General features: G+C 37.9%; 1 protein-coding gene across 1 annotated transcript in view; it reads left to right on the top strand.

The window, feature by feature from the left end:
• SLC5A8 (solute carrier family 5 (sodium/monocarboxylate cotransporter), member 8) overlaps nt 1-20,754 on the top strand; it is a 66,681-nt gene that overhangs the window by 27,968 nt on the left and 17,959 nt on the right. The window contains exons 7-10 of the mRNA XM_010853455.1: nt 12,604-12,733; nt 14,518-14,606; nt 15,895-16,007; nt 20,102-20,169. Of these exons, the coding sequence (XP_010851757.1) occupies nt 12,604-12,733; nt 14,518-14,606; nt 15,895-16,007; nt 20,102-20,169 (400 nt within the window). The remainder of the gene's footprint in view (nt 1-12,603; nt 12,734-14,517; nt 14,607-15,894; nt 16,008-20,101; nt 20,170-20,754) is intronic.

Raw genomic sequence — 20,754 nt, forward strand, 5'->3', positions numbered from 1 at the left:
ATGGTGTGAACATTGATACCCACCACATCCCCGTTAATGTGACAATGCGTCGAATTGCACTTGGAGCAGATGCTGTGGCTGCCCAGTGGGATTTCGATTTGCTGAATGGACAAGGAGGCTGGAAGTCAGATGGGTGCCATATACTCTATTCGGTTGAAAATATCACTACCATTCAGTGCTACTCCCTTAGTAACTATGCAGTTTTAATGGATCTGACGGGATCCGAATTCTATACCCAGGCAGCCCATCTCCTGCACCCTGTGGTCTACACTACTGCTGCTATTCTTCTCTTGTGCCTCTTAGCGGTCATCGTCAGTTACATATACCAGCACAGTTTGATTAGAATCAGTCTCAAAGGCTGGCACATGCTTGTGAATTTGTGCTTTCATATTTTTCTGACCTGTGTGGTCTTTGTGGGAGGAATAAGTCAAACTAGAAATGCCAGCATCTGCCAAGCAGTTGGAATAATTCTTCATTATTCCACTCTTGCTACAGTACTATGGGTGGGAGTGACAGCTCGGAACATCTACAAACAAATCACTAAAAAAGCTAAAAGATGCCAGGACCCTAATGAGCTGCCACCTCCACCAAGACCAATGCTCAGGTTCTACCTGATCGGTGGTGGTTTACCCATAATAGTTTGTGGCATCACTGCAGCAGCAAACATCAAGGATTACCGCAGTCGGCCAAATGCACCCTATTGCTGGATGGCGTGGGAACCCTCCTTGGGAGCCTTCTACGGGCCCGCCAGCTTCATCACTTTTGTAAACTGTATGTACTTTCTCAGCATATTTATTCAGTTGAAAAGACACCCTGAGTGCAAATATGAGCTGAAGGAGCCCACCGAGGAGCAGCAATGACTGGCAGCCAATGAAAATAGAGAAGTCAGTTATCAGGACTCCATGTCTCTGTCCCTGATTTCCACATCAGCTCTGGAAAACGAACACACCTTCCATGCTCAGCTTCTGGGGGCCAGCCTTACCTTGCTCTTGTATGTTGCCCTGTGGATGTTTGGGGCCTTGGCTGTTTCTTTGTATTACCCTTTGGACTTGGTTTTTAGCTTCTTATTTGGAGCCACGTGTTTGAGCCTCAGTGCATTCATCGTGGTTGATTCACCATTGTGTCAACAGGGTGGATGTCCAGCTCGCATGGATCATGACTTGCTGCCCAGGATGGAGCGCCTATTCAGTCCAGGTCAACATGCAGCCCCCCAGCTCCAGCGGGCTGAGTGGGGAGGCTCCCAAGTACACCAACAGCAGCGCAGAATCTTCATGCACAAGCAAGAGCGCTTCGAGCTTCAAAAACTCCACCCAGGGCTGCAAATTAACCACCTTGCAGGCTGCTGCGGCCCAGTGCCACACCAGTTCCCTACCTTTGAATGCCATGCCTCAGCTCGATAATAGTCTGAAGAACATTCAATGGACAACGATATTAAAATGCATGTGGTGCCTTTAGAAGTTCCATTTCGAACAAATGTGCACCCAAGCCGCCATCATAAAAACAGAAGTAAAGGGCACTGGGCCAGTAGACTCACGGTCCTCAGAGAATACGCCTATGGAAGGCAGTGTGCAGAATGGCCTGCCGAAAAGTCCGCTGGGCAGTAATGAAGTACACTCTTGGAGTCGGAGGGTGTACTTAGCCTACAGAGAGAGACAGTACAACTCTCCCCGCCCCCCCAACACACACACAGCAAGATAGCAGTGATGCCTGTAGCACGCTTCCCAAAAGCAGCAGGAATTTTGAAAAGCCTGTTTCAACTAGTAGTAAAAAAAGATGCAGTAAGGAAGCCAACTGTAGTTGAACTTGAAAGTCAGCAGAAGTTTTATGGCCTGAACTTGGCCATTCATAATGGACCAATCAAAAGCAGTGGGCAGGAGGGACCCTTGCTGGGTACAGATAGCACTGGCAATGTGAGGACTGGGTTATGGAAACACGAAACTACTGTGTAGAGTTGGTGGCTTCCTGGGCAAGAAATCCATATAAACTGTGATAGTCACATTCCTTTAAGCTATGAACATGTAAAAGCAGACTGTTTACAGCCACCATAGGGATTCAAAAGAATTTTGAATAAACTTTTAAGTTTTGGATTTTGGGTATTTTATATCCCCCAAGTGTTGCTTTTTTATGAATTTTAGAAAAAGCCTCTAAAACAATGTTTCAGTTGTCAAAGCACCAGCAAGACATTTTGGGAATCTGAAATGTAATTTTCTTGAAATCTGTAATATCTATTTAACGTTTCAGGCTTGTATTTAATACAGTAAATAGGTGTTTGCCATTGTGTCAAAAAAAAATATGTGATGTCAGATATAAACATATGAGAGTAAGTTGGTTTAGACATTATCTATGTTTGGTAAATTTCACAATGAAAGATCTATATCAATATGAGTATAGTAACTGGATATGGAATCCCCCAAAAGTGAGCATAGGAATGCTGATATTTTAAGACACTTTAAAGAAATATAATTTATATATCCAGTAATCCATCCAGATTAGAGCTGATGCCCCTCCCAAAGTAATTGTGCACAGGCTCTTCTTTGGGAACATGTTTCTTTGAGAATATGGAGCTCAAAAAGCCCAATTTTATAACTAAAAGAATAGCATCAGAGCTTTCTTAGTAGAAAACAATTTCCTTCCAAATAGTCCAATGGTCTCTTTAATAAGAACTCAGGGGAACCATTTTCTCCCTGAGTTTCTAACATTGGCTCCATGGAAAGAATGAACCCCAGCCAAAGAGTCAAGACCTACTGACACTGATTGACTGGATATAGTATCAGATGTTGATAAGTGGTCTATCTGACTGGCATTAAAGTAACATAAAACAATAAAATAAGATATTAACTCATATATAAATGAGGTATGGTGACTGAGTAGGAAAGTGTCTGGGTATATTTCTGGTGATTTGGAGATGACATATAGTTATACTACTTTTAATTTTTTAAAACATTTTTATGTTGGAGTATACTTTATTAACAATGTTGTTTTAGTTTCAGGTATATAGTGTTGGGGTCCTTTAATGGACTGGGACCTGGTGGTCTGGAGGCGACAATAAGAAAGTGAAAGAGAGAGAGAGGCTGATACTCCCTGGTTTATGCAGAAAACCAATAAAGCCCTTGACACAGGACTTGCATCTCTCATGAAGGCACCGGGCTCCCTCTCTAGGGGGGTTATAGCACAGGGTGCCTTCTCGAGAGAGTCTTAGAAGCCTGGGCAGGAGAGTGAGCAAGACGGGTCTCTGCGCTCCAAAAAATCAGCCGAGGAGAGAGAGAGAGAGAGAGAGAGAAAAGACAGACACAGGGTCCCAAGCTCCGATGGAGCAAAGGTGCTTTAATGATTTCTCTGTGAGTATATAAAGGCTGTGGTACAAGAAGTTTCTTTCGACAATGCTAAAGATCAGAAAACCAAATGTACAGCAACTGTCACCACGGGAACAAGGGATTAATAATGGTTACAAGGTCGGGACCATTAATAATGGTCACGTCTCAAGAAAGGGGATCAAGACTAAGTAGTTTTGCCATAAAGAGGAGATTCAAGCCTGTCTCACACAATGACCTCAGTTCCTGGGAGCAGCGTGCTGTTCCACTTAAAAAGAAACAGGACTTGTGAGAAACAGCACGTAGGAATCCTCCTGTTAAACATTCCCTGACAATTCCCCCTTATTTATTTATAATATTTGTAAAAAGAGTTCTGACCATTAGAGTTTGTTTAGTTTTAACAATCTTAGCATGAATCTTGGCAACGGTAGATGACAAATATAATTGTTAAGACAATCACCAAAATTACAGTTTTAGACCTGATGCTGTGAGTAATGCTTTGAAGCCATCTGTATGGGTCTAGCCCAGATAATTGATCAGCTAGTTGTTCAGCTAAAGTTTTCAAATTAGTGGAAGAGGGCAGATTATTAGAAAAGGTTTCAAATATGTCTTTTTGTAATATTTGTACATTCAGAGAGACATTTTCATGTATGTTTTGTAAATGAAATTTGATTTGTTCCTAGTTGTAGGCATTATTATTGAAATGAACAGGAGTAACACAAAATTGAGTAGAATTCCAATCATATTTTAGCATCACCTGTTTTTGTACATCTATTAATTGATCTCCAACCCATCTGATAGCTGTTTTTAGTTCCTGTATTTCATCTTGCATATCCTCATCTATCTGAGCCTAAGTGGCCTGCATAGTATGGGCATCTTTAGTCCAATTTTGAATAAAATTATGTGTTTGAATTGAGGTTTGTAAAACAACACCAGTGATAGCAGCAGTGGTGCGAATAGCTGTTAATCCCAAAATGCCAAAAATCAGCCATCCAATGAATCGTTTACATCGTCGGAGCAATTTAGTAAGTAACTGGGAAGCAAGTCCAGCCATGGGACCTTCTTCCCAGGGCCGCTGGAGATTTATTGGTAACCACGGATTATGTCGAGATCGAAGAATCAAAAGGGAGTCATTTCTCAAGGAAATAGAGAAGTTAAGACAAGTATATAATTTACAATTTATGCAAGTTACAGAACGTAAAGTCTTATTGAATTGTAAATTTCCTATAGCTACAACAAAAGGAAGTGGAACATAGGCTTGTATAAAATATGATTGATTATAATGAAAGAAATAGTTTCTATGACTATGATTGCTCCCTGTGAAATGTCCAGTCCAAGTCCTAAGTTCCTCGGTGCTTGCAGCAAGTTTCCAGGTGTCTCATTGTTTAGGCCCAATCTGTTTATCAAGGACAATTCGAGGACGAGCGGGGAGGCCATTCCACCATCAAGTCACCCAAGAAGTCCTCTGTCATGGTAATGTTCCATTGTAGTATTAGTAACCTTCTATGTTATTTGAGTAATATAATCATACATAGTGTTGTTAATATCATTTGAGCAGTAAGATAACCATATACTTTGGGGTCCCCAATCAACAATTGTATGATTAACCATAAACATTAATTTTCCTGATTTGGCCTGACATTTGTCCCAGTGAACAGGAATATATTTAAAGTTCTTGTTAGTAAACCCTTTACATAGTGTTCTTTGTTCTTTCCTTAACTCTTTCCCTAAAGTTTCAGTAGTATACACATGGTTCACGGACAAAGAAAGGGTAGTAAGTAATCCAAGCAGTATCCGAAAGTCCTCTTTTAGAGGCAGGGTGAAAGCCCAAGTTTGTCGGCTAACATTTATGCATAATTCTGTTGGGCCCATATACAAAGGAAGGACTTCATAACCTAGAGAGATATTAATTAGTTTTTCTTCTTTTTCAGGATGAGAGGGCCCCTCCAAGTTCCAAGGAGGGGCATATGTGTTGAGTCATTGGGGGCTAGGTACATAAGTCCATTAAGTGTGATCAATCAAGTCAGCCTGAGTGGGGGAAGCAAAAGCAAGCAAAGCAAGCATAGTGAAAAAAAATATTTTCAGGATTCCGAGGCATTCCTTGTTGAGAAATCAGATTTTCCGTTTGATTAGTAAGGGTTTTTATCTGTCCCCAAGTACGGAGAAGCTAATGGCACCCCACTCCAGTACTCTTGCCTGGAAAATCCCATGGTCGGAGGAGCCTGGTAGGCTGCAGTCCATGGGTCGCGAAGAGTCAGGCACGACTGAGCGACTTCACTTTCACTTTTCACTTTCATGCATTGGAGAAGGAAATGGCAACCCACTCCAGTGTTCTTGCCTGGACAATCCCAGGGACGGGGGAGCCTGGTGGGCTGCCGTCTATGGGGTCGCACAGAGTCGGACACGACTGAAGCGACCTAGCAGCGGCAGCAGCAGCAGAGAGATCATAAGGTAGATGACGTTGAGTGTGGTGTTTTTTGGAAATTTTTAAAGTCGCCATGGCTTGTATTGGAATTCCTTCCTCCTGAGGTTTTTGTTGTATCATTTCTAGTCTGGATGTTGGGGGCCCCCTTAAGTTGAATCTTCTGAACAGGAAGTTATATGAGTTCGTTGGATCCATCTGGAGAAATAGAAGCATATCCCTTTCCCTGTAAGATTAGTTTCTTAGATTTCCATAGATTAGTTAACCTGTCTTGATATCAAATGGGCAAAGGAAAGGAGGTGTCCTTTAATGTTTCAAAATATTTTTCTGCTTTTGTCAAAATATCTCCTTGCGGTAAGTTTTAAAAATTTAAAATAAATAAAGCTATATTAAAAATAGTTATAGAAAGAAAGGAAAGCAATAATGATGAAAACATTCTTAGGAAATATTTCAGTCCAAAAGAAAAAAAAATCATCTAGAAATCTGTTTGGGACTGGTATTTGGCTGTGGTTTTGAATTAATGGGTTGATTTTCTTTTCATTCAGTATATACGTTTTTCCTGATATTAAAAAAAAAAGGGATCTGACTGTTTGAAGTGGTTTCTGTTATTTGGGGCAAAGGATTAGGAGCAAACATTCAAATATTTTTTCCTAAGTGAAATTATTGAAAGTTGTTGCAGAACAACTTGATAAATGAAATGCTGTTCATATCCAAATATATTTGACCTTGTCCTTGGAAAAGAAATGCAGCGTGGCAGCTGTTAAATCTCTCTGTTCAGTGTGTCAAGGAAGATGATTATACTTTCAAGACAGACCTGAAAAGAAGGTGAATATTTTGCACTTTTGATATTCTTAGGAACAAATAACTAATTTGGCAAATGGTATCCTTTTTATGTTGTTTTTGTTTTGTATTGTGAAACAGGCATTGAAGTTGATGTTATTTTATTTTAAGAATCTTACAGACTGGAAATAGAAATAAAGCTATATTAACAGTAGTTATAGGCTTAAAAAATATATTGCGTCAGAATCTAGTAAAAAGTCAGCTCTGGATAAGGAAGATAAAAGTGTTCCTGTGTATTTTTCTTTATTTAATTTTCTATTTGTAGTTACAGTGTGTAATGTGTTTGTTTAATTGTGTCTTGTGTTTGTGGATTATAAGGAATGTTTGTAATCTGTTTAATACAGAATGAATGTAAAAATTGTTTGAATTGTTTAGAAATATAGGTAGGGCCATTGTCTGTTTTTATAGCATTAGGCAATTCTCATTATTGCAAAGTAAGGTAATAAGTGGGTTATAACGTTCTGTAGTTTCACCTTGGAGAGGTGTGGCCCCTATAAAAGAAGAATTTGTATTGATTGAGACATGTAAGAAGGAAGAGGAAGAAAGTTCAGGGTAATGAGTTAAATCCATTTGTCATAAAATTTTCTTTCATTTGTCATAAACTCTGTTTATATTTTTGTATTCATCATCTTATTTGCCATTTCTTATATCTTTTTATTAAAAGCATATATCTTATTTTTCTTTAGCAACTATGAAGTGTCTTGTATGTTAGTATTTTTATAGATGGGTGAATATATTTATTATATTATATATTATATTTATTTATTTTATATAATATATATTTATTAATAGTTTAAAATCTCTTTAGTTTTTCTGTAAGAAAAAGTTTTTGTAAGAGGAAGTTAGTGTTCAGTAATTAATGTTTTAAAATCTTATTTTATTTGGAAATGACCTAGTTATTTAATAAACTTTTATTATTTAGTTTAGTACAACTCTAGAATTTAAATTACCCCAATCTTAAGAGATTATTTTAGATTATAATAACAGATTAAAATAATAGATTATTTTATTTAAAATATAATTATTTTAATAGAGTTTATCTAAAAGTTTTTATTTCATTTATGTATTTATATATATATATAAAGAGGTACCTTTTTGTTGGCAAATTTAGTTTACCTTAAACCTAAGCATAATAAAAGTATTACATAATGATGATTTAAGACATGTCTTAATTAGATTAGCAATTATATTTAAATTATATATTTATATTTAAATAAATGTTATATTTAATATTGAATATTTTTCAGTTCATGTTAACTTGAATTTAAATACAGCTTATTAACTCCATATTATCCAAAAACAAAGACATATAATAAGACATAGATAATTTTAGATAGATAGGCATAGTTTTCCACTTGAAATTTAAAATATCGTTTTGTTTTATTTTTAATTTTTTTAATTTAATTTAATTTTTTTTTTAATTCCACCAATTCGTTTTTGGCTGGAGTCCTAGATCGAGTGGGCTGTGTATCCCAAGGACATGATAAGAGTTATTTTTTGGTTTTTTCTTAGGCTTGTTTTTGTTTCCCAGGCAGAATTGGAGCTCCAAAAAAGTATTTTAACAAGTTAACCTTTTCCTAACTGCATGTGTAAGAAGAATCGGTTTTGCAATTTCAAAAAAGATTTTACTTTAATCAGTTTTCTCTGGAGTCTAAAGAATATCATGGCCATTCAGTGTCAAAAATATCATTTCTCCCTTTTGTAGTTACAGTATATTATTAATGATATATGCATGAGGGAATAGCTGTCATATAGGAAGTAAAGCCTTGGATGTAAAATTTTGACAAATATTAGGATTGTTAAGCATACCTTGAGGTAACATAGTCTGTTGAAATCTTTTATGAGGCCCGGTGTGATTAGGATAAGGAAGAAAGTGAATTTCTCCTGGTCTAAAGAGTGTAAAGGTATATTAAAAAAGCAATCTTGTAAATCAGTAATAATAATGTGCCAGTTTTGAGGAATAGTAGTAGGTGATAGGATCCCTGGTTATAATGCATCTATAGGTTTCATAGATGCAATAACTTTTCTAAGGTCTGTTAAGAGATACCATTTGTTAGATTTCTTCTTTATAATAAAAATAGGAGAGTTCTAAAGAGAGTAAGATTCCTTGATATGTTTCAATTCTAATTGTGTGTCTGTAAGTCCTTTAGTAGCCTGTAATTTATCTTTCGTAAGGGGCCATTGCTCTGTCCAAATAGGCTCGTCGTTCTTCCAAGTTATTTTAATAATTGCTTTGTTTGTTAAATGAGCAGTGGCCCCTAGGAAAAATGTGGAATGTATATCTGTGTTTGCCATTGCATAAGTAAGTCTCTTTCTCTTAGATTAAGGGTGCATTTATCACATAAGGTCTTAATGTTGTAGGTTGGCCTTTTGGCCCTTCATATGGGTAGATCTAAACGTTCTGATAAATTTCTTGTATTTTGGTTTGAGAAATTCCTGCAATTTGGCAAGAGACCTTTTGTATAGGCCAAGATTTGGGCCATAAGTGTTTGGAAATAATAGTAATACTAGATCCAGTGTCGAGGAGACCAGAAAATCTTTTATTATTAATTTTGATATTTATATTTGGTTGGGCATATTCAGATACCAATGATGTCCATAAGGATTGTTTTTGATCTGTATTGCTGAATCTGCCTGTCTGTACATTATTAGAAGAGTTAATAGAAATGTAAGGCAAAAGAAGTAATTGAGCAATTTTGTCCCCCTTTTTGAATTGCCATAGAATCTGAGATTATATCATAATTTGAATCTCTCCTTTATAATTCGAATCAATTATTCCTGGGTGAACAGTAATTCCTTTAGAAGCCAGACTAGATCGGCCAAATAAAAGATTGAAGGTTTGTGGGGGCAGGGGTCCAAGAAGTCCGGTAGGCACTCTAGAAGGGACTGCTTAAGGGTAAAGGAAAAAATCATCTAGGGCCAGTATATTAACAGTAGCATTGCCAGATGTTGAGGGTTTGAGGGAAAAGATAGAATTTGCCCCTGGTTTTTGTTGTAGGGGACCTGGGGGGGTCCCCTGTTTGGAGTTCCCTGGAATAGGTTTTCCATCAATATCAAATTTAAATTTACAATCTTTGGCCGAACGCATACCTCTATCGCAGTGAGGGCGAATTCTTGGAGGTTTTTTATTAGCCTTCTTAGGGCAGTACCCTTTTAAATGGTTTTTATCTTCATATGTAAAGCATCCTTCATTTCCCTTTTTAAAGGCAGTAGCCATTGTTTTAGCTATCATTTGCATCTTTTGAGTTTCTGATCCTAGATTGTGACAAGCCTTCAAATAATCAATAATAGCCTCAGTCTCATGAAGTGCAGCGATAGCTCTTTGATGTTCCTGATTTGCATTCTCATAAGCAAGTAATTTCTCTAGCTGTTTCTTGGTTTCTTCTCTGATTACAGTATGGGAAATAGCAGTTTCTAATCTAGCAAAAAAAAATTAGCATAACATTCACTAGGTTCCAACAAAGGAGAGACTTTTGGAGTTGCACCTGTTGGCAGAGGAAGAGCAAATGGAACAGCCGGGGCAGGGCTAGTAAGAAAATTTTGAAATATTTTATGTTGTTCTAATTGGGCCTTTTGTAAAGTTTCATCATCTAATTCATATACATGCAATAAGTGTTCTGTCTGAGCTTTAAACAAACGGTGAAGTAAAGTAGAGAAATGATTGTGCTTTCCAGCCGTTTGACCCATATCTTAGTACTTACCGACCTCAATAGGTCCTGAGTCCCTCCGACCGAAATGCCAGGTATACCAGAGTCCCTGTTCTGGGGCGCCACTTGTTGGGGTCCTTTAATGGACCAGGACCTGGCGGTCTGGAGGAGGCGATGATAAGAAAGTGAAAGAGAGAGAGGCTGATACTCTCTGGTTTACGCAGAAAACCAATAAAGCCCTTGACACAGGACTTGCATCTCTCACGAAGGCACCAGGCTCTGTCTTGAGGAGGGTGAAGGCACAGGGCGCCTTCTTAGAAGCCTGGGCAGGAGAGTGAGCAAGACGGGTCTCTGCGCTCCAAAGAATCAGCCGAGGAGAGAGAGAGAGAGAGAGAAAGACAGACACGGGGTTGCAAGCTCTGATGGAGCAAAGGTGCTTTAATGATTTCTCTGTGAGTATATAAAGGCTGTGGTACAAGAAGTTTCTTTCGACAATGATAAAGATCAGAAAACCAAATGTACAGCAACTGTCACCACGGGAACAAGGGATTAATAATGGTCACAAGGTCAGGAGACAATCCACATCTCAAGAAAGGGGATCAAGACTAAGTAGTTTTGCCGTAAAGAGAATGTTTACTAAAGGAGATTCAAGCCTGTCTCACACAATGACCTCAGTTCCTGGGAGCAGCGTGCTGTTCCACTTAAAAAGAAACAAAAGACTTGTGAGAAACAGCACGTAGGAATCCTCCTGTTAAACATTCCCTGATGATATAGCAAAATGACTCAATTATACATGTATCTATTATTTTTCAAATTCTTTTACCGTTTAGCTTGTTGCAAAGTATTGAGCAGAGTTCCCTGTGCTATACAGTAGATTCTTGTTGGTTATCCATAACTCATTAGGCAGTAACAAAACACACAGTGAATGTAGTCAATCAAGGGAAAAGACTAGCAATCTGTTGTTTGGGACTTCTTGCAGGTTAGGTTCTCCTAGAAGCAGACTTTGAGATGGAGGTTAGCATGCCAGAGTCTCCTAGGGAATTACCACTGTAGAAGCGAAGGAAGGGGAGATTGGCCAGAGGGAGAAGGTAGACTGAAATGCAGCCTCAACAGAGGCCTCAACAGGAGCTTTAGAGCTGAGAGGACCCTTCAGGCTGTTCCAGGTTGGCTTGAGGGAACTCAGCCTTTAAACCTCTGAATCTAGTCATCATTTTGTGCAGGCTGCCCTGGGGAAGGAGATAAGAGTTGGTGGTGGTGTGGGCACCTCTCTTCAGTCCAGGTGTCCACTATAGTACCCTTGGGGGGAAAAAAAACGTAGCTACCTTAGTGGGAGAAATATTTGTTATCAACTGCTTATTAAAATAGGGCTTCCCTGATAAGACATAGCATTCAATGATATTAACACTAGTAATATCACTAACTTCCATTTAACAAGTGGTTATTACATGCTATTGTGTTACATGATAGACGCTATTTTATTTAGTCTTACATATAACTCAGTGAGGTATGCATTATTTCTAGCTGTCAATGAAGAAACTGAGGATCAGAGAGGTTAATTTACTTGCCCAACGTCACATATGGTAGAGCTAAGATTTATGCTCAGGACTGACTCCAGTGCTATTATAGAAACCTTTACATTCTACTGGAGCACATACCATGTATTGAAATGCTGAACATTATTTTGGAAGATACCTGTCTAGGAATGCAGGTTTGCCTTTCCTATTTAATGGATGGCATCACAAACCACATTTAACAACTATGGTGAGTTGCTATGTAGATGCTAACAATGTCAAGCAAAGGGAAAATGAATAAGTCACTGCTCTGTTGACTCTTAAAGTCTCTATTTCATGACAAAAGGTCCTGAAGTAGTGTAATTTTGTTACAGTTGTTCTTCAGTCACTAAGTCATATCTGACTTGTTTGCAACCCTGTGGACTGTAGCCCACCAGGCTCCTCTGTCTGTGGTATTTCCCAGGCAAGAATACTGGAGTGGGTTGCCATTTCCTTCTCCAGGGATCTTCCATCTTCAAGGATGGAACCTACATCTTCTGCATTGATAGTTGGACTCTTTACTACTGAGCCACCAGGGAAGCCCAAAGTAGTGTAAACATTATGAAGCTAATAACGCCCATGGAACTCTGACCAGGAGGATACATTCATTCAGTGGCAAAACCCCATATACTCCAAATATTTCCAAATACAGTGTTTATTGACCTCATAAACAGAAGGTTTGGCCAGAATAAAAGAAGTAGCATTTTTGACACCCAAAAGAGAATGCATGTCTATTGAATATAATCATAAAAGTCTCTTCTGTTTCACAATTTTCCTCATCTTTGAGATGGAAATTAAAATTGTCATTTACTTGTTTGTTTTCACTTCATTAGGTCTCTCTACATCAATCTCCTGGGACTCTGGGTGATCCTTGTCTGCTCAGTGCTTTGTGGGCTTGCCCTCTACTCCAGGTACCATGACTGTGATCCTTGGACAGCCAAGAAAGTGTCTGCACCAGACCAGGTCCAGTACTATGTCTTTCTTACATGCAGTAATGACGTTCCCAAAGTTTATTAGCTGGGAGGAGACAGTGTTCATGTTCTTGTAAAGTACTAGCAAATAGGCACATTATTCATTTTTAGTTTCTATAAAGCATTTGGAAAATTTTATTTTAGCAGACATAACAAGAATGAAGAATGCTACTTCCAATATTACAGTACTGAGAGATTTCCCTGGTAGTCCAGGGTGAAGGATCTGCCTCCCAATGCAGGGGACACGGGTTCTATCCCTGGTCCTGGGATGATCCCATATGCTGCAGAGCAACTAAGCCTGTGTGCCACAACTACTGGAGCCCGTGCTCTATAACAAGAAAAGCCACTGCAATGAGAAACCTGCACACTGCGATCAGAGAGTGGCCCCCTCTCACTGCAACTAGAGAAAGCCCAAGTGCCCTAACAAAGACACAGTGCTGAAAATAAATAAATAATAGAAAAATATATGGAAATACCTGGAAAAATTTTCAAGGCAGTTCATGCATTGACAAAGAAGCTGCAATATGATTGCTTAATTTGTGAAAGTGAAAGTTGCTCAGTCATCTCTGACTCTTTGTGACCCCAAGGAATTGTCCAGGTCAGAATACTGGAGTGGATAGCCTTTCCCATCTCCAGGGGATCTTCCCAACCCAGGGATCAAATCCTGGTCTCCCACATTGCAGGCAGATTCTTTACCAGCTGAGCTGCAAGGGAAACCCAAGAATACTGGAGTGGGTAGCCTATCCCATCTTGACTGCATCTTCCCGACCCAGGAATTGAACCGGGGTCTCCTGCACTACAGGCAGATTCTTTACCAACTGAGCTATTTGTAATCTAGTGTAATTGATATGATTACTTCATGCTAGCCTAGCCTATACCCTAATGAATGAATTGTTATAAAGTCTTGATGGCATACAGTATAATAGTCATATTCATAATATAGTGTTGGAAGCACTGTTGTGTGTTTTTTAAAAAATCACTTACTTGTGATGATTGGTTGTTGCAGTTTCTGCAGTTATTAGAGAGAGACATACTGTGCAGTAACACAATTCTTTGAAATCAGTAATAAGGCAGTAAAAAAAAACCCTAACATGTTGTTTTCGTATTAAGTATCACTCATGCCATACCTGTGTAAGGATAGGTTATCCACTTCAACAAAGTCATGCATATGATGTTCTACATGTATATTTTTCTATATTAAAAAAAATCCGCATATAAGCAGACCCACACAATTCAAACTCATTTTTTCCAAGGGTCAACTGTATAAGCAGCTCTAATTACATTTTCAATCCCGAATAGTGATTGAAGTTCACAGGTATAAACTTGAGTCATTCTTACTTAAGCACAGAAGTATGTAAAAATATTTCCTTTAAATTGATTTGTTATTCCAATACATGAGAACAGCTGCCTATTACTGAGCCTTTACTATATTCTGTGTTCTATACTAAGAACTTACATAAATGATCTAATTTAAGTTTTATAGCAACTCTGTGAGGTTAGGATTATTATTCCTATTTTACAGATGAGGAAACTGAGGCTCAGAGAAACTAAATAACAAAAGCCACATCTGTCTGAATCCAGAGCCTGTACCCTTAACTACTATTCTATTCTTTTATTTAAATGTTAGCAGGTAAAGAGTTTAATTTTTCATATTTGGACATTTCAGTTGTGTGGAATATCTTCCTTTAGTTCTTGAATACCACAAGGTAAATGAGATGTTAATTAATTTTATTTCATAGCCAATAGTATTCAAGAGTAAGTTTTGGAATTTTTCAGCTCATGCCTTACTTGGTACTGGACATTCTGCAAGATTATCCGGGACTTCCTGGACTTTTTGTGGCCTGTGCTTACAGTGGAACATTAAGGTATGAACTAGGAGTCTAATAATACAAGTTTTCCCTCTTGGGATGTTTCTTTTATTATTGGATATTTGGGGGGATAAAGTTGAATTTTGGACATGGGCACAAATGGCCCTAAATAGGTAATTATTCCATGTCTCCTTTTCTGTCAGTCTGCTCTCCCCTATGAGGGTTGGCTGTCTGTTGTCATAAGTCTTTGCTTTTATCTTTAGTCCCTACTGTCTAAAACATCATCACGTACCCCATACAGTCACAGTAATGACAATCAGTCGATGGTAAGTTTTGCTGATGGTCAAAAATAAGGACCTACAGTCTTAGTTTGAAATATGAATGTAACTAAAGCATGGTCAAATGGAAAACTTAGAATACAAATCTCCTATTACAGGCTGAATAAAATATACTGTCCAAATAATCTTGTTTTGTGTTTGAGCTTATTCATTATACTTTGTTCCTGTGTTATGCTTATTATTATCATGTACAACATATGTTAGTGAAGATCCAGCAAATTAATATTATTAATATTTATAGTGAATGTTAGTGAGGACTTATGATAGTCCTTTCTATGCATAAAGAAAAATGTGCTTTAAAGTCATTATATAGTAATACTGCATGGTCTAAGAGATTCTTTCATGGATAATAAGGATTAATTGCAAAATGGAAGCAACATTAAATTATCCTTTCTCACTATTAAGCCTATGGATTTGCCTGAATCATTCTTGGGTGACAGCTTCCAGAAAGAGGATGATGTAGTTATTAAAAATAATGTAGTAGGTAAAATAGATTAAAAAAAACAAAGTCCTACTATATAACACAGGAAACTGTACTCAATATCTTATAATAAACCATAATGGAAAATAATATGACAAATAATATATATATGTATATGTATATATGGCTCAGACGGTAAAGCGACTGTCTGCAATGCAATGCAGGAAGATTCCCTGGAGAAGGAAATGGCAGCCCACTCCAGTATTTTTGCCTGGAAAATCCCATGGACTGCTGAGCCTGGTAGGTTACCGTCCATGGGTTCTCAAAGAGTCGAACAGGACTGAGTGACTTCACTTTCACTTTCATATACATATAATATATACATATATATACTGAATAACTTTGCTGTATGCCAGAAACTACCACAACATTGTACATCAACTATACTTCAATAAATAATTTAAAAAATAATGTAGTAGAAATCGGGTTCTATTTCAGAAGTGACAATATGTTTTCTTTTTCTTATTCCTAGTTAAGGCATTATTAAAGTTTACATATACATTAAAAATTTGGTTTCCCTTTACAGCACAGTGTCCTCCAGTATTAATGCCTTAGCAGCAGTAACCATGGAAGACCTAGTGAAACCTCGCTTCCCATCTCTCTCGGAAAAGTCTCTCTCTTGGCTTTCACAAGGAATGAGTAAGGTTTCATTTCACAATTCCATTTTAACTCTGGGAGATCATTTTTAGAGATACCAGAAATTATTTTCCATGGAAAATAGTGTGAATGTATGCATGCATGTGACTTAATGCAGTCATGGCCATATTTGCAATCAAGATTTGGGATATACTTCAAACAATTGTCCAGTGACCACAAAGAACAATTTCAAGGGGTCCTATTTGGCTAACTTTCTTTTCTACCTTCTTCCTATCCCAAATCTATGTTAGAATTCTTAGCTACAGTTAAAAATTCAACCCCTTTCCATCAACCACAGTTTTAAGAGATATCCTTAGTTTGGAACCAAGAGTCATACTTTTTCTCTATTACCTAAGAGGGCACTGACAGTTTAAGATATATAGTCTTATGTGTATGGATTAAAGATAAAGAAACAGAGTGTTATGATTTTTTTTAACCAATCTTGATTATTCTATCTGCATGTGTAGGCTGTCCAGGAGATAGTCAATAAAATTGTATGAGGAATGCTCAACTTTATTCAATATGAATTCTCAAATTCATAGATTGTAGGATCTTCAGTTCAGTTCAGTTCAGTTGCTAGGTCATGTCTGACTCTTTGTGACCCCATGAATTGCAGCATGCCAGGCCTTCCTGTTCGTCACCAACTGCTGGAGTTCACTCAAACTCACATCCATTGAGTCAGTGATGCTATCCAGCCATCTCATCCTCTGTTGTCCCCTTCTCCTCCCGCTCCCAATCCCTCCCAGCATCAGGGTCTTTTCCAATGAGTCAACTCTTCGCATGAGGTGGCCAAAGTATTAGAGTTTCAGCTTTAGCACCAGTCCTTCCAATGAACACTCAGGACTGATCTCCTTTAAAATGGACTGATTGGATCTCCTTGCAGTCCAAGGAACTCTCAAGAGTCTTCTCCAACACCACAGTTCAAAAGCATCAATTCTTCAGTGCTCAGCTTTCTTCACAGTCCAACTCTCACATCCATACATGACCACTGGAAAAACCATAGCCTTGACTAGATGGACCTTTGTTGGCAAAGTAATGTCTCTGCTTTTCAATATGCTATCTAGGTTGGTCATAACTTTCCTTTCAAGGAGTAAGCATCTTTTAATTTCATGGCTGCAATCACCATCTGCAGTGATTTTGGAGCCCCCCAAAATAAAGTCTGACACTGTTTCCACTGTTTCCCCATCTATTTCCCACGAAGTGATGGGACCAGATGCCATAATCTTAGTTTTCTGAATGTTGAGCTTTAAGCCAACTTTTTCACTCTCCTCTTTCACTTTCATCAAGAGGCTTTTGAGTTCCTCTTCACTTTCTGCCATAAAGGTGGTGTCATCTGCATATCTGAGGTTATTGATATTTCTCCCGGAAATCTTGATTCCAGCTTGTGCTTCTTCCAGTCCAGCATTTCTCATGAGGTACTCTGCATATAAGTTAAATAAACAGGGTGACAATATACAGCCTTGACGAACTCCTTTTCCTATTTGGAACCAGTCTGTTGTTCCATGTCCAGTTCTAACTGTTGCTGCCTGACCTGCATACAAATTTCTCAAGAGGCAGGTCAGGTGGTCTGGTATTCCCATCTCTTTCAGAATGGAAAGATATTTAACCTCAATTGCTAAATGTCCCAGATGCAGTATTTGACTCAGAGAAACCTAGCTCATGGACTTCTTCATTTTCATTTGGGTATACTTGTTTCAGGATGAATGACTAACAAATTTGTTTTTTAAAGAAGAATCTTTAACCTCAACTTAATAGCACTAGTAGACTGTCAAAGAAATAGTAAATAATATTCTGTTTTATACCACAATTCTGTATGTAATTGCCATAACTGTAGCCTGGAATACATACTTAATTTATATTCTTCAGTGTCCCCTAAATTTAAATAGCATTAAATTATTTTATTATGTACCTGGTTTTAATCCTAGAGCATAATTTTTTAAAAAATGATATAATGCTTCCTTAAAGGATATTTAGATGGGCTCATTATGGGGTTGTTGAAGCTGTGTGGTTTAGTAGAAACAATAGAAGCTTTTGAAGCCAGACAGACTTGCTGGCCTCACCAAATTGCTTCACTGATTTACTAACTGTTAACCTCGAGCAAGCTTCCCAGATGGCTTGGTGGTAAAGAACTTGCCTGCAGTGCAGGAGATGTGAGTTCAATCACTGGTTTGGGAAAAATCCCTTGGAGAAGGAAATGGCAACCCACTCCAGTATTCTTGCCTAGGAAATTCCATGAATAGAGGAGCCTGGCAACAGAGGAGCCTGGCAGGCTGTAGTCCATGGGTTTGCAAAAGAGTAGGATATGACTTAGTATCTGTGCAACAACAAAGCCTTGAGCAAACCCAGTTGAGCCTCTGTTTCTTTATATGGAAAATGAAAACAAAAATTATTCACTTTGTAGGTACTGTGAGATTTAGAGATAATCCATGTAAAACAAGAGGTACTAGCTGATACTCAAGGAATGATGTTGATGATGATTAATAACAAATGGACTCCACTAGTGTAGATGAAGCTTTCATTCATTTTGAAGGGTTGAATATAATCATTATGTTGAGGTATGTAATATGGCAAATGACTTGAATGTTTCTGATAATTTGAGTAGAAAAAACCCACAATGATGATCATTCATGAGCTACCAAGTAGAGAAGAATTTAGTATGTTGGAAATACTATTTATATGAGGATTTAGAGACATGGAAAATCATTGCAATAAAGCTCCTTTTAAAAAAATTAATGTAAAGTTTTCCATTCAGGCACAATGAGATTATTTACTCACTTTGCTTAACAAAGGTGTGAGTGCTTTTGTAAGTAAGATAGAAATAACATAAGGAATGCACTAATTTTTTTATGAACAAATTTCTCATTCATTTTATTTTTTATATTTTGAAGTTTATATGTGGGAAATTATATTAATGGATTTCAGGTGCATTTTGTTGAATGGAAATCTTTAAAAATAAAAATGGGGGGTGAAATTTTCTTATGTGTGTTAGTTGCTCAGTTGTGTCCAGCTCTTTGTAACCCCATGGACTATAGCCTACAGGCTCCTCTGTTCTTGGGATCTCCCAGGCAAGAATACTGGAGTAGGTTGCCATTCCCTTATCCAGAGTTTTCCTAAAGCAGTTTCAAAAGTAAAATGTGTAGTTAGAGAAAACCTGGAAAATACTGAAAGCCAAAAGACAAAAAAAATTCCATAAACTGACCACCAGTGATAGCTTGAGAATTTCTATAAAGGAGTTTTGGGGAAAGAGTTTGGTAGAAGGGAAAACTATAAATCTTATCTTCAAGTTGCCTTTCTTTGCTTTTGTTTAACAGGAAAGGTTTGTGAATATTGATGATTATAAGAAGGCTAAAGGTCCTAATGGCACCCCACTCCAGTACTCTTGCCTGGAAAATCCCATGGACAGAGGAGCCTGGTAGGCTGCAGTCCATGGGGTCGCGAAGAGTCGGACACGACTGAGCGACTTCACTTTCACTTTTCACTTTCATGCATTGGAGAAGGCAATGGCAACCCACTCCAGTGTTCTTGCCTGGAGAATCCCAGGGACAGGGGAGCCTGGTGGGCTGCTGTCTACTGGGTCGCACAGAGTCGGACACGACTGAAGCGACTTAGCAGCAGCAGCAGCAAAGGTCCTAAAATACTCTGGTGTGGATTTCCACTTCCCAGGAGAAATGAACACGTAAAGTCAGAAGACTTTCTGATGTTTATTACCCCCTTGCCCCATCAGAGCAGTGCGTCCTGTTTTTGGCAAACTGAAAAGAGACCTGAGCTTTCCTTTACAAACAAATGTTTATGGAGGATTAGATGAGTAACACAATGGTTTTTAGTTTAAAATACCTATATTTAATTTTAGGGATTCTTTACTTATATAACCTAATGTAATAAATCCTGGGACATGATATCAGCGTTTTCCTTCCTCTTTGCACACTGCCGATGCTGTAGAAAAACAGCCCATTGCCTTTTTACCTGACTCTGAGGTAGGTGGCCATTCTTCATTATAGTCACGTTACACACTTTGAATCAAAGTATGGTAGCTTATTCTACTGAGAATTCTGACCCTCTGAGTGGCTTTTGCAATGGCTTTTATGTCATCCATATAGGTGTGCTGTTTGGGGCCCTGTGTATTGGCATGGCTGCACTGGCTTCACTAATGGGAGCTCTGTTGCAGGTAAGAGCTAATCCTCAAAGGTTTGAGTCATAATCACTAAATTTTTTTCTAAGTTCATGTAATCATCCTTCTAGACTTCTCTCTTTATATATCTACCCATAGACATACCAAGGAACAGATATGACTAAAGTCTTTAAAATTTTTTTAATTAAAATTTCCATTTTGAGAAAATCATAGGTTTACATGTAATAGTAAAAAATAATACAGAGAGACTCCACATATCCTTTAGCCAGTTTCCTCAATGGTGAGAGACTTAGGTTACTTTTCCATGTGGATGTCCAGTTGCACCACTTGTAAAAACTATCTTTCTTCCATTGATTGCCTTTGTACCTATGTGGAAAATCAATGGAGCATATTTGTATGGGTCTATTTTTGGTGTCTTTGTTCTATTCCATTGATCTGTGTGTATATCCATTTGCCAAGATCACACAGTCTTGATTACTATCATGTTGTAATAAATCTTGAATCCAGATTTACTGACTCCTTCCACTTTATTGTTATTTTTCAAAATTGTTTTAACTATTTTAGTTCCTTTGCCTTCCTATATAAAGTTTAGAATAATATTCTCTTCATATATATATATAT

This window comes from Bison bison, unplaced genomic scaffold (assembly GCF_000754665.1).
Source record: "Bison bison bison isolate TAMUID 2011002044 unplaced genomic scaffold, Bison_UMD1.0 scf7180017864327, whole genome shotgun sequence".
Classification (NCBI taxonomy): domain Eukaryota; kingdom Metazoa; phylum Chordata; class Mammalia; order Artiodactyla; family Bovidae; genus Bison; species Bison bison.